This window comes from Scyliorhinus canicula, chromosome 4, assembly GCF_902713615.1.
Source record: "Scyliorhinus canicula chromosome 4, sScyCan1.1, whole genome shotgun sequence".
NCBI lineage: Eukaryota > Metazoa > Chordata > Chondrichthyes > Carcharhiniformes > Scyliorhinidae > Scyliorhinus > Scyliorhinus canicula.
In genome coordinates this window covers 59,582,683-59,594,501 of record NC_052149.1, presented here as the reverse complement: position 1 = coordinate 59,594,501, position 11,819 = coordinate 59,582,683, and the positions used below count along the sequence as shown (strand labels likewise).

Sequence of the window (11,819 nt, the reverse complement as noted above, 5' to 3'; positions counted from 1 at the left end):
GAAGTATGCCACAGCTGTAGGGAAGTGAGGGGAGCCATTTTGAGGACAGTAACAGGTGCAGAGTGTGTAAAGGCCAACAAAGGGTGCTTCAGTCACTATTGTGATTGCATGAGATGATATGAAGTAGAGGAATAAAGGCTTCTGAGTGCTAACGTTACAGATAGTTGGGTGTAGTGATGATGGTGGGGTGTGGTACGAATCTTCCTCTGGCAGTTCAGGTCAGATCATTGAATTTCATGTAGTATTATAGCCGGGTCATGGGCTTGCACTCCTAGTATTAACCTACTCTTCCAAATCTGACAGCTGCTGCTTTGGCATTCTTCTCCCATTGTACCTCTCTCTTCCCCTCCTGACCACTTGGGGGTGACTGAAAATTGGGACATCTTTGTAGAACCTGTTCTAGCTCTTATCTTCGCTGAACAACAATTGTTCAAAACAGTTCAAAGTGCCCTTGTAACTTAAAAAAAAATATTTTCAAAACAAAATACAGATTAATCACATTGTTGCAATAGAGAACAAAACTAGACTGGTCATATGCTGTTTCACCTTGATTCTCCCTAATGGAAGTTCGAACATTGAAATCGCAGTTTGAATGTTAACGGGTTGGGCAAGAAGCACTGGGGTTGCAGTTCACTGAATTGACATTTCATTAATTTGGGTGGAATGAAATTTATGGCATGACTTTCTGTTTCACCAGGTTATAACCTAGACAGCGAAGGTGAACATTTCCTGTCTGAGGAATTAGTCACCACATTGCTGCTCACAGAAAATTATAGTCGCTTCATTTTCTGCAAAAGCGCTTCAATTCCGCCCTCCAAGTACACCGGATAAATATATTTTCATGTAGATTCTGATGCTATATTCAGCAATTTTTCAATTACATTGAATTTGAGATTCCATTGATGCTTTCACTTTTCAATCACTAGAATGTTAAAGACTTGGGCAAAGGCGAACGTTAACATTGGAAACCCATTGCATGAGCCTTGTCTTTCCGTTTGAGGGAGCAACCATTGAGTATGAAGGAGTGGTGAATTGGGAATGTCAGCTTGAATTCTGTTTCTGATTTAAGTATTTGGTTTTGATTCTGCAGATCATTCACATTCGAATTAAAAATATATAGAAAGCGTTCATTAACAAAGTATAATGGACAGCATTTTAATAAATTAAGGGTAGGGATTTCAAGATTATTGAGTTATTGGTTTGATCAGAAACGAGGATCCTCACATGAATATCCATCTTCCCTGTACAATGTCAAATATATTTTTACGCTACCTGGCGCAGCCCACAGTACATAACGTGCGTGGCACACAGAATTCTCTCTGTGGTTAAAACAAGGACGTTCCGCGTTTTGTTTGTGTCTGCGGAGGTCAACTAAAGTGCAGACCCTCGAGCCTGAGGACTTTTTCAGCGGTAGCATTCGCACCTCTCCGTCGGGAGGTTTTGAATTCTAAATTTCAGGATCTGAGTGCCTAATCTACACTCTCATTTCAGTGGAGTGTTTAATGTCAGAAGTGCTTTCTTTCAGGTGGTATGTTAAACCAAAAACCTGATTATTTTCCTCATTACTGTTTGTGGAAGTTTGTGCAAATTGGCTGCCAAATTTAGCTACGTAATAATAGTAACTGCACTTCAAAGGTAATTCTTTTATTGAGAAGCAATTTGGGATGTCTGGAGGATGTTCAAGATCCACATGCGAGTTCTCTCTTTCGGTGCTTCAGGTAATTTGGATATATCTGGCATCTAACACGCGCAATAAATGTTGGCCTAACCTTTGACGCCCACACCCGGTGAGGGAATAAAAAGAAAGTCTCAGGGTGCACACACCAGCGTGTTTGTTATTCTCATTCCCAGTTTATCTACCACCAGGGCAACTAAGAAGAGCCTTTTCCAAATGTTTGAACTTACAAAATTCAAACACCACAATCCAGCCAATGAGTAAAACATTCTCAAACTCATAGATTGCCCAGTCTCGGGTGAATAGACCCAATAGGCCATAGTTTGGACACTTTTTATGTGAAACACACTTCACTCAGCAGCTTCATATTTAAAAGCAATTTGCTACAAAGTCTGACATTTCCTTTGTTTTACTTTGTTTTGGCAGTATTTCCATTAATGTAATAAACGTGATTTTCCAATGAATTTTAATATTTATCAAGGACATACTGAACATCATGGTGCCCCGCTAACTGTATCTACCGGTTTTAGACTGGGCATTTTAGTGTATAACCAGTGTGGTACAGCACCCAAAATATGCATAGATTAGAATTCATGCAATCTTTTCAGTTTGTGCCACGCAACTAATTAAAACAATATTTTTAAACGAAGCCCGAAATACATTAAGCCCCCAATTCCCCTCAATTTAACAATATTCTGATAGAAGCAAGAAAATAATAAAATCTTCTCATTATTCTGCATGAGTCACCATGAAACAATAGGCCACAACTACGTTTGAGCTGTTTTTTGCTGGGAGTTCTTACGTTTGTTATTAACAACAGCCAATTTGACAGGAGAGCTTCTAACTGGGTCTTCTTCCGATAGCTCTCTAATAATAATATTTAATAACAATCTTTTATTGACACAAGTATGAAGTTACTGTGAAAAGCCCCTAGTCGCCACATTCCAGCACCTGTTCGGGTAAGCTGGTACGGGAATTGAACCCATGCTACTGGCCTTGTTCTGCATTACAAACCAGCTGTCTAACCCACTGAGCTAAACCAGCCCTTTATTGAAATGAAGAGAAACTTGTCAACAATGGGATTAATATCCTCATTACTACATTGAGAAGGTCCTTGGAAGGCTGAACTATGTTTTCTAGTATGCAACTGTGGGTAATGATCGGCATAGGCACTTTCTCCATTTTTGTAACATAGTAAGTGCAGGTATATAAACATATTCACTAATGTATACCACACATGCAGTTATTTATAGAATATGTGTGTTATCCAGAAGACAATGCTTTATTTATGTATATATATGTGTAAAATAGTGGCATGTTGCTGGTAAAAAAGCCAACAGTCTATACACGTGGTCACCCATAGGCAGTGAGTTGTGTAATGTACCATTCTATGGTGGCTATGAAAGTGACAGTATATTGCATTCCCAGGAGAGAATGGGAGGTAGACTTATATTTATACACATGTTTCCTGATGTATATTGTAAGCAAGATTCTTCAGTGTCCGATTGTATTTTTCATAGAATACAGCACAGAACAGGCCCTTCGGCCCACTATGTTGTGCCAACCATTTATCCTAATCTAAGATCAATCTAACCTGCACCCTTCAATTTACTGCTGTCCATGTGCCAGTCCAAGAGTCGCTTAAATGTCCCTAATGACTGATTCCACACCTCTGCTGGCAGTGCATTCCACGCACCCACCACTCTGTGTGTAAAGAACCAACCTCTGACATCTCCCCTATACTTTCCTCCAATCACCTGAAAATTATGTCCACTCATGACTGCCATTTCCACCCTGGGGAAAAGTCTCTGGCTATCCACTCTATCCATGCCTCTCATCACCTTGTACACCTCTATCAAGTCACCTCCCTTCTTCACTCCAGTGTGAAAAGCCCTAGCTCCTCATTGGTTGGGATATGCCACACAAGTCTCTGCTCCAGCCCTGAAATGAGGCGTAAGTGTTCAGGGCTGAGGTAACCTTTTCGTGTAACAATTTTGCAGAAAATCGGACCCCCCAAATTCAAAATGTCTTTTAACTGGCGGGCTGGTTTATTGTTTGTATCAAGTCGTTTTTAGTTATTTCACTCAGGAAATATGAATGGCAGCTATGGCGAGGGATGTGTGTATTTGGGGAGGGGGGGGGGGGGGGGAGGAGGGGGAAGCTGTTCAGTTAAATTGTATACAATTTATTAAAAGTAAATTCTTGGTAATATAACATTGCATATATTTTACAACAATACGTGATATACATACTGCACGCAACCTTTGCAGCCACGCTAGGCTTTACAAAGGATATCCATCGAGAGTCACCTTGTCAGAATGTACATTGTAGGAGTTATTTGCTTAAGTTACAGGTTTCGTTACCCAACTTCTGCAAACGCAGAAAAAAAACAATCACATACAAAATTGACTGAAAGTGCAGTGTGGATTATACATTATGGTATTCACAATACATATAGCAGGCAAGAGCGAACGTGGAAAATAAGGAGTGTACCATACCTTTTATATTTTTAAATAAAATAAACAACACACCTTGTCCATTGAATTATTAAATACATGACTTTCTTTTTTGCAGAATGTCAACGTACTTTCGGAAAAAATGTCACAACTTGTACCCATAAAAATTGACTGGTTTCTTAATTATTCCAAAAATCTGAATTATTGTTCACATGGAATAAATAATAACTTGTCCATAAGAAATAGAAAACAAGGACCTGTGACTAGCTGCAGCAAGTCTTATTATTATACGCAGACAGTGGCCCAATTTTCGACAAAACCATGAAAATATACAAAATAGTTATCCTCGGAAATGTACATTTTCAAACATTTAAACCCTTCGCCTTTTAAAAAAATTTGAATGTCAATATAATCCGCAATGTAAGTCTATTTATGTATTTTGCCTTCTAATTTAGACAGACAAACCTATTTCTATTTGAAGTTACAGTATCCGTTTTCCGGGATCTGAACTGCAATGTAAAATAAAAGTACCTCACTTTCCCGCTCAGTGCTTCTTTAACATGTTATTATTGTGTTCCGCTTGGAGCTCGGTTGCATTGTACACAACGGTGGTTGAATATAAAGCTAAAAGAAAAGTTAACACGCAGTTCACTGGAAAAGGGACGCTGCTGTTTCAACAGAAATAAATCTTGGTCCTGTTAGATTTTTCCATTACAAAACCCTGACCCCGCCTCCCCCATTACGGCGCTCGGAGCTTGAAAAGCTGAAGCTTTTACAATATTTACATGTACCTCAATTTTAAGATAAAGTTAAATTCTTTTACATTTAAATTCTTTTGTCTTTGAGCAGAAGTCAACGAGAAATCCGGTAAGACTGTTAAAATGAAGTCCAGGAGGACAGAAGTTTAGTATTTATGTGTACCTGAAAATGTTAGAGATACAGAAAATTGAAAGAAAATCAAATGCTAATCGATTCGACAGTCAGTGGCAAAATAGTAACAGTCTGTGACCCTTTCGCTGCAATTTTCCATTCTCCCAGGCGCATCAGTTTTCTTTCTGCATGGATATCACCGTTGTCCATTGACATCTGGAGGAAGTATAGAGTGACGGTGGTTTCCATGTCGTGACTCGAGATGATCGTGCTCTTCGCTTAGACTTCCCGGGCTTCCTGTTCCATCGAAACAGCTTCCACAGCTCGAGTCTGGAGACATCTCCTGGATGTCATCACTGGCCAGCCTGGTACTGTCCGCCTCTTTAATCTGTATGCCTCGCTGCTCGCCCTCCTGCTCCTGATCGCTCAGCAGCTTGGCCAAGAAATTGATGTATTTCATGGCCAGACGCAGAATCTCGTTCTTGCTGAGTTTCTTGTCGGGTGGATGGGTCGGGATGAGCTTGCGGAGTTCGGCGAAGGCCCCGTTCACATTCTGCTGCCTCCACCTCTCCCTGCTGTTTGTGAAGATCCTGCGGACAATTTTCGGCTGGGCGACACCTAGTAGAGAAAAATTAAACCACATTGACTTTGTTCAGTTGCGCGCTCTTATACACAAAGGTAGTGACTGAGGGGCTTTGCAGAAGTGATGTGAACTTTAGAAAGAAAAGGTGTACGAGTAAAGGCATATGTGGGCGCGCTGGGGGGTGGGGGTTATGCGCGTGCCCGTGTGCCTGTCTGTGCTAACACATGTACGCAAAATGTCAAAGCATGCATGCAGAACGACTTGTTGAAACACAGCATAAATAAGGAAATAAAATAGATTTTCAATGAGAGAAAGATTTCCGATAGCTTTTTTTTAATGAATGCACCTATTTATCTCAGTGCTTTACTCTACATGTCACGAAGCATGTGTCTAACTGGCTGTTTTTGCAACATTTCCTTATGGCCTGTTATCTGGCTAGTGTATCAACACTCGAGCAGCGCTGTGTATGGCTTAAGATGTGGTTCATTCTAAGACGGTGTGCATACCAGTAGTGACCTCCACGTCGTAAGGAGCTGGTCTTCTTTTCACCCTGTTATTGGAGAACATGTTGAAGGGTTCCGGATCACTGATGTGAGCATTGCAACAAGAAAGAAAGATTTGCAATGAAAATCCCGAATCCCAATTTACTGATCCCAATTTACTGATCCAAACACTGACCTTAAAAGAGTTCAATATTCCAAGTGAAAAAAAATCTTATGGTATAAATTATTCCAAAGCTTGCATTGAATCGACACTAATTATAAAGCGAACAAAAATGGCGAAAATCTCTCAGCATTGGGAATTAAAAACCATTGCATATTTTCTCAATCCTACATCATTTGTATTAAATCAAATCGCCATCACGTGTTAATCTTGAAGCGATCAGCGACAATTTTGAGCCCGAGTCACATTGATTTGAATTCCAATTTTCATTAGGCAACTATTAAGATTTAACAAACTGGAAAACAAAACAAAAATAAACCCCTTACAGCACTCCCACTATTCTCTCTGATGAGACTGACCTGTTTAAAAGTGGCAGGCTCTGGTACTGGGATGTGCTGTTGTACAGCATTGCTCTGGCTGCTGGCAGAGGGAGGTGTGCGGCTGTTAACTGCACCATCCGATTCTCACTCACTGCACTCGGAAGAGTCAGGGGCACCGGGGGTCTTGACAACTCGGTGGTCGGTACTGAATGAGGAAACGTGCCTTTCTGATCACTCTCATTTATAGGCTGGGCCCCTCTTTGCATCAGGTTTATGACTGGCACTTCCGATAGGGGATCAGGGGAGTCGTGTCTGGTTTCCTTGGAAACCCCATCATTTGACGCAGATTGTTGCTGTGCTTGGAGCTGGTGTCCCTCATTGGATTGATCCGCAGGCTGGCTCGTGTTTTCCGCTTCCTCAGGGTCTGCTCTATGTCTGGAGAAATCTTTCTGAACAGGACTCAGGTCATCGCTCCGATGTTCACCAAGATCCAACCCGACTTTTTCCATCATCGTATCGAAAAGCGGAAGTCTTCGCCGTCTTAATTGCTTTACCATTAGATAGCAAAAGGGTGGAGAAAAAATGCTGAAACAACTTCATCTGCAAGAAATTTTCCCCTAAGACAAAAAAAAATTAAGGACAAGAGGACTTCATAATTAAATCAGTTGCACTAAAATGAAGTAAACTTTCTCAAACCTCGTTCTCGGGTGTATCTACATACACTAAACAATGGACAGCACAACCAACCCAGTCGTTTAGAAATACATCAAACGTTTATCAGGTTCTATATGTATTTACAAAACGAGTCTGAAACTCACCAGCTATATGCAACACACACGTGAATGCAGTATAAATATTAACATATGTTAAATGCAAAATGAAAATAAAAATCGGAAGTCAGGTTTGTTACCCTGTGCAATTTGACCAGTTAAGTTGTCAATACAAACCCACTTTGCATTGATGGAAATAGAAACCAATTATTCAAACTGTGCACAAGCTAGGCTGGAACAGTTCTGTAGTCCAATAATCTGAATACAATGTGCTTCTGCACTCTTTCGCGATCTGTCACCTGAAGAAATCCCGCCAATTTTTTTTCTTACTGATTTCATCCCATTAAGGAAAATATAATATTCTCCGTGGCATTTATACTGTACTGCTGATAACATTGAAGACATGTTTTATTAAACAGTTACAAAGAGCCTGTTTTCGTTTTTGTCACCCTGAAGTGCAAGCGAAACCAAAGACTCACGAGTTTTTTTTTGGTTGTTGCTATTTGCACCGAGCTGTTGAATCGTGCTGTGCTAATCTCACTGGGGAACTGGGTCCGTTTCTTGTCCTACAGTCGCCAGAGGCACCCCAGCACCTGCAGCATTCCATGCTGCTTATTCTTTTAATAGAAAAAAAAAAGCCTCTTGGCCGGATTAAGCATTTCGCAGTTTATGGAAAATCAACCGAGATACTTAAAACAGTTGATCAATTAAGGATTAGGTTTAAACACTCTCTAAATTCTAAAGCTGCAGGGCACGTTATAATCTTTTTTTCAATGAATTGAGCTCAGAAACGCACATATATGAGAAGATTGAAATTTAACCTTGAGATTACACTGTTGTACTGTACATAACGCATTTAAAACAAAACAAAACCAGGTTGGTAATGCGGGTTCGCAATTCGCTCAGCTTTCAATGTATATCCTCTGAGAAACATCCTTTCCTGAAATGCACAGACAGATTGGAAAGTAAAGTGCGAATTAAGTGAGCAATGCCACCTCCAGACAACCAATTCCTCGGTTTTATTCATGCTATCTAACAAATTTGGAGTTTATCAAATTAATGGCCGTTAATGTAAGAAAACATTATCACTGAGTTGCTCCAATTAAAAAAAATAAACTGTATGGGATCCTCAAAACCAGCGTTCAGATGAACAGTCCCGGGCTGAATAACATATATCTAAAGGCAGTCGAACGTGAGGCCTTGGTGAAATGGAAGACACAAAATAAACATATGAGGACAATAGGACGAAATGAGAGCCGTTTGCATACACGTAGGCAGCCGCCCTCAATCTCGAATGTCTGTATCATTGTCAGAATGTTTTGAAGCTTATAATGCTTTCGGTTAAAGCTTTTCGTGATAAACCCATAATGTGCACAAAAGCCTGAATCGAAACAATAGCAGACATTTATTGGCCCTTCATTTTGCTCTGAGTGTTGCCAAGAGCATGGATTTTGACTGCACTGCAGGAATAAAAACACATTTAAATCAAGATCTCGCAGCAATGTCCTTAAAATTGCTTTCACCCCTCGAAATAATTTGATGGGGTGGATCAAATTCCCAGCACTGCTCCGAGCGAGTTCACGGTTAGCGGGGCAAGTGGCTTCTTAAGTCCTTGAAACGAATCTGAGCGAGTGCAATCGGCTAATTTGTATTAAACATAACAGGAGCCGCTTTTTTCTTTCTACAGGAAAGTGCACCCGTTCATTTGTATTCCCAACAAATTAATAACCACTGGGATGGCTGTTTTCTCTCTCTTGCAAATTCTTCAAATGCGTACGATGGCAATTGGTAAAACAAAAACTATTGGATCGTAACATTATGTTAAAGCGTCTTCATCCGTTTCTGTCACTGTGCTGGTATTTCCCCTTGGAAAAAAATCATCTCGATTTATACAAATCAAATTAAAATATCATTAGCGATTGTATTATACACAATCCATTAAGCAATTCGAAAATGTCCCAAAAAGTCTCCTCACTCCTGGGATTATTGAAAACAATGCTCGCAGCCATTTCCATTTTCTAAAAAAAAATGATCCTGCTGTTTTTTTTAAGTGCTTTATATTGCAATTATTTACACTCAATTCGAAATCAGTTATATTTCGGCATTTGAAAATGCAGAAGAATAAAACACACCCTGAAGAGGTGACAATTAGAAATCTACTCACCATCCTTGTTTATTAGGAAAGTGTTAGCAGCCATTTTCAGCCCCCTCCATGGCTGATCTTTGTGCTGTAATAAGTTTCTTTGGCAGCTTATGCCTTGGAGAGTGGAGTAGATTTTACATCACGTTCGATTTCCTATTTAGTATGGAGAGCGGAACACTACAGCAATGTGGCCAGGCGAGATAAGAAACCAGCACTGGCCGCCCTGCCCAGATAAGACAGCCAAGCCATTATTTATGAAATGATTCATTATTATTTGGCAATTTTATCGAGGGAAAGCGGAAAAATATTGCATGGATATGCATAGGAATAACTTTGGAACGCAAGGCATAAAAACCTTATATAGGTTTTTTTGTGGCACTAAAAGGCACCGCAGAATAGCAAAATGCTCTTGCCTGCCTACCTGAATTGTAATTTATATATTTTTGTGGCAATTATTTCATATTTTCATTAAATTAGAAACACCTACTCAGCCCTTAATTAATTTTAATGACGAAGTCAATGCGTCCTGGGGACTGTTCGTTTCTCTCTCTCTCTCTCGATGATAGAACCAAACAAAGCCACTGTTAAGGAAGGGCATTGAGTAAAATAGTTTCCCATGCTTCCTCGCCAGTTTGAAAATATAGACATTTCCTAGACAGGCATTTTACCATCAACAGCAGACCGGTATGTTTGAAGTCTTATGAGAAATTATTTTTTTATATCAGGGATGGGATTGCTCTATAATAGTTTAGGAAAGATTTAAAATTGTGAAGAGGGAAGATGCCTTATCAAAATGTTCTTATAAGTTAGATAACAATGGCTGATTATTTAATTATACTTTAATTGTTCAAATTGGCTTTTCAGGGTAAAATAATTTTATTTTGAAAATAGTTGCAAGATTGTACTTTCCATTTTAAAATGAAGTACGATGAAATGCATTGCATTTTGCCCTTTAGTTCGGTCCTATATTGCATCAGATCTTCGAATAGAACTGAATATTGAAGAACAGTTAATTGACATCTCAAGTACAAATTAATGCAATTGAGAGATGAATCCACATGTTGGGGAAACACTGTAAAGGCTGTGGATATAATGCTAAGATGCTGCATTTTTTCACAAAGGAGTAAGGCGTGTTAGTTAAAGGGTGACACCCATGGCAGTTTAATCACCGGGTTTAATTTATGCTTTCTTTTTTCTCTAGTAATAGGTTAACTGTAGATGTGTATTCACAAAAGCAGGATTGGATGCGATCTCTCTCGCCAAGATTTCCTCGATTAACAGAATATCTTCCATGCGATTACTGTCCTGCACAAATAATTTACATAATTATTAACCCTTTGATAATTACTGCTATTATAACCACATCCTAAAGAACACTGGTCTTGGTTTATTCGATGTTACTTATACAATCAACATACGTTATCAAACCTAGTTCAGGTTCAAAAAAATGTTGTACAAATAGAAAATAAGCGGGAGATTGTGTTGTGCCGAAAGGCTTTGCAACCAGACCAGTTAACATTTTGCAATGTCCTCTAAATCCTACATAAGCATAGGAGGGCATCCGTTGTGTCCATTAGTGGATTGATGCTAAATTAGCTATTAAGCTTACCCACCAAATTAATATTATTACTATTCATTATTGACCGAAATCTTAGTCAATTAGATAGCCAGGTTCTATGGTCTATCGGATCATTTCTGCAGACGAACGGTAAATAAGACAGTTTAGCACATTACCCAGCACTCCCCTCCCGTTTAGAGCGCTAGGACGCCATATCACGCCCTTTGACTGATGTAAACGACATTGGAAATTTCATGTTGGTTTATCTGTACATTCATATTTTCTGCATGGGTAACTGAAGCAAAATACAAAATAAAATAGATAGCTGTAAATACAGCTACAGCTTAGCTGGGCTTGTTCCAAAAAGTAATGAATAACTATGAGCTGTAACTGTCTTGAATGTCTGGCAGGGTTACCTTATCGCAAACAGCTGTATTTGTAATACCCGAGGATGCCCGCAAAAACTGAGACTAGAGTTAGAAATGCTGCTGAAAATTGGCAATGATAGTTGGTGTGGTGCGAATGTTTCTGTGTTGGCCCTTTTTGCTATTTTGCTGTTAAATTGCCCAGCTGACTAACTTTGGTTGACCATTCCAAACGTCACACTGACTCAAAATCTGGCAAAGCCATTTGCAAAATAAACTGCCTATTTAGAAGGAAGGCGACGAGTAGTTATCTACTGCAGATTACAACATCGTGGATTTTAATAGAGGCACTCTTTCAATCACAACACTTTGCATCTGATTATTAGAGGAGGAGAGAGCTCTGATTTTGGACATTA

The 11,819-nt window shown here is 39.5% G+C and overlaps 1 protein-coding gene across 2 annotated transcripts; it reads right to left on the bottom strand.

The window, feature by feature from the left end:
* Positions 1 to 3,844: 3,844 nt before the first annotated feature.
* On the bottom strand, positions 3,845 to 9,679 carry LOC119964615 (T-cell acute lymphocytic leukemia protein 1 homolog). Of its 2 annotated transcripts, none has more exons than XM_038794314.1 (4): positions 9,502 to 9,679; positions 6,607 to 7,184; positions 6,091 to 6,170; positions 3,845 to 5,619 (listed from the first exon to the last, which is right to left on the bottom strand). In XM_038794314.1, exons 2-4 carry the CDS (start codon positions 7,122 to 7,124, stop codon positions 5,198 to 5,200), a joined length of 1,020 nt encoding a protein of 339 aa, XP_038650242.1. In that variant the 5' UTR covers positions 7,125 to 7,184; positions 9,502 to 9,679; the 3' UTR covers positions 3,845 to 5,197. The 2 variants fall into 2 exon arrangements, with proteins under 2 accessions (XP_038650242.1, XP_038650244.1); XM_038794316.1 differs by having other exon boundaries at positions 5,198 to 5,619; positions 6,607 to 7,115; positions 9,502 to 9,598.
* Positions 9,680 to 11,819: the final 2,140 nt, after the last annotated feature.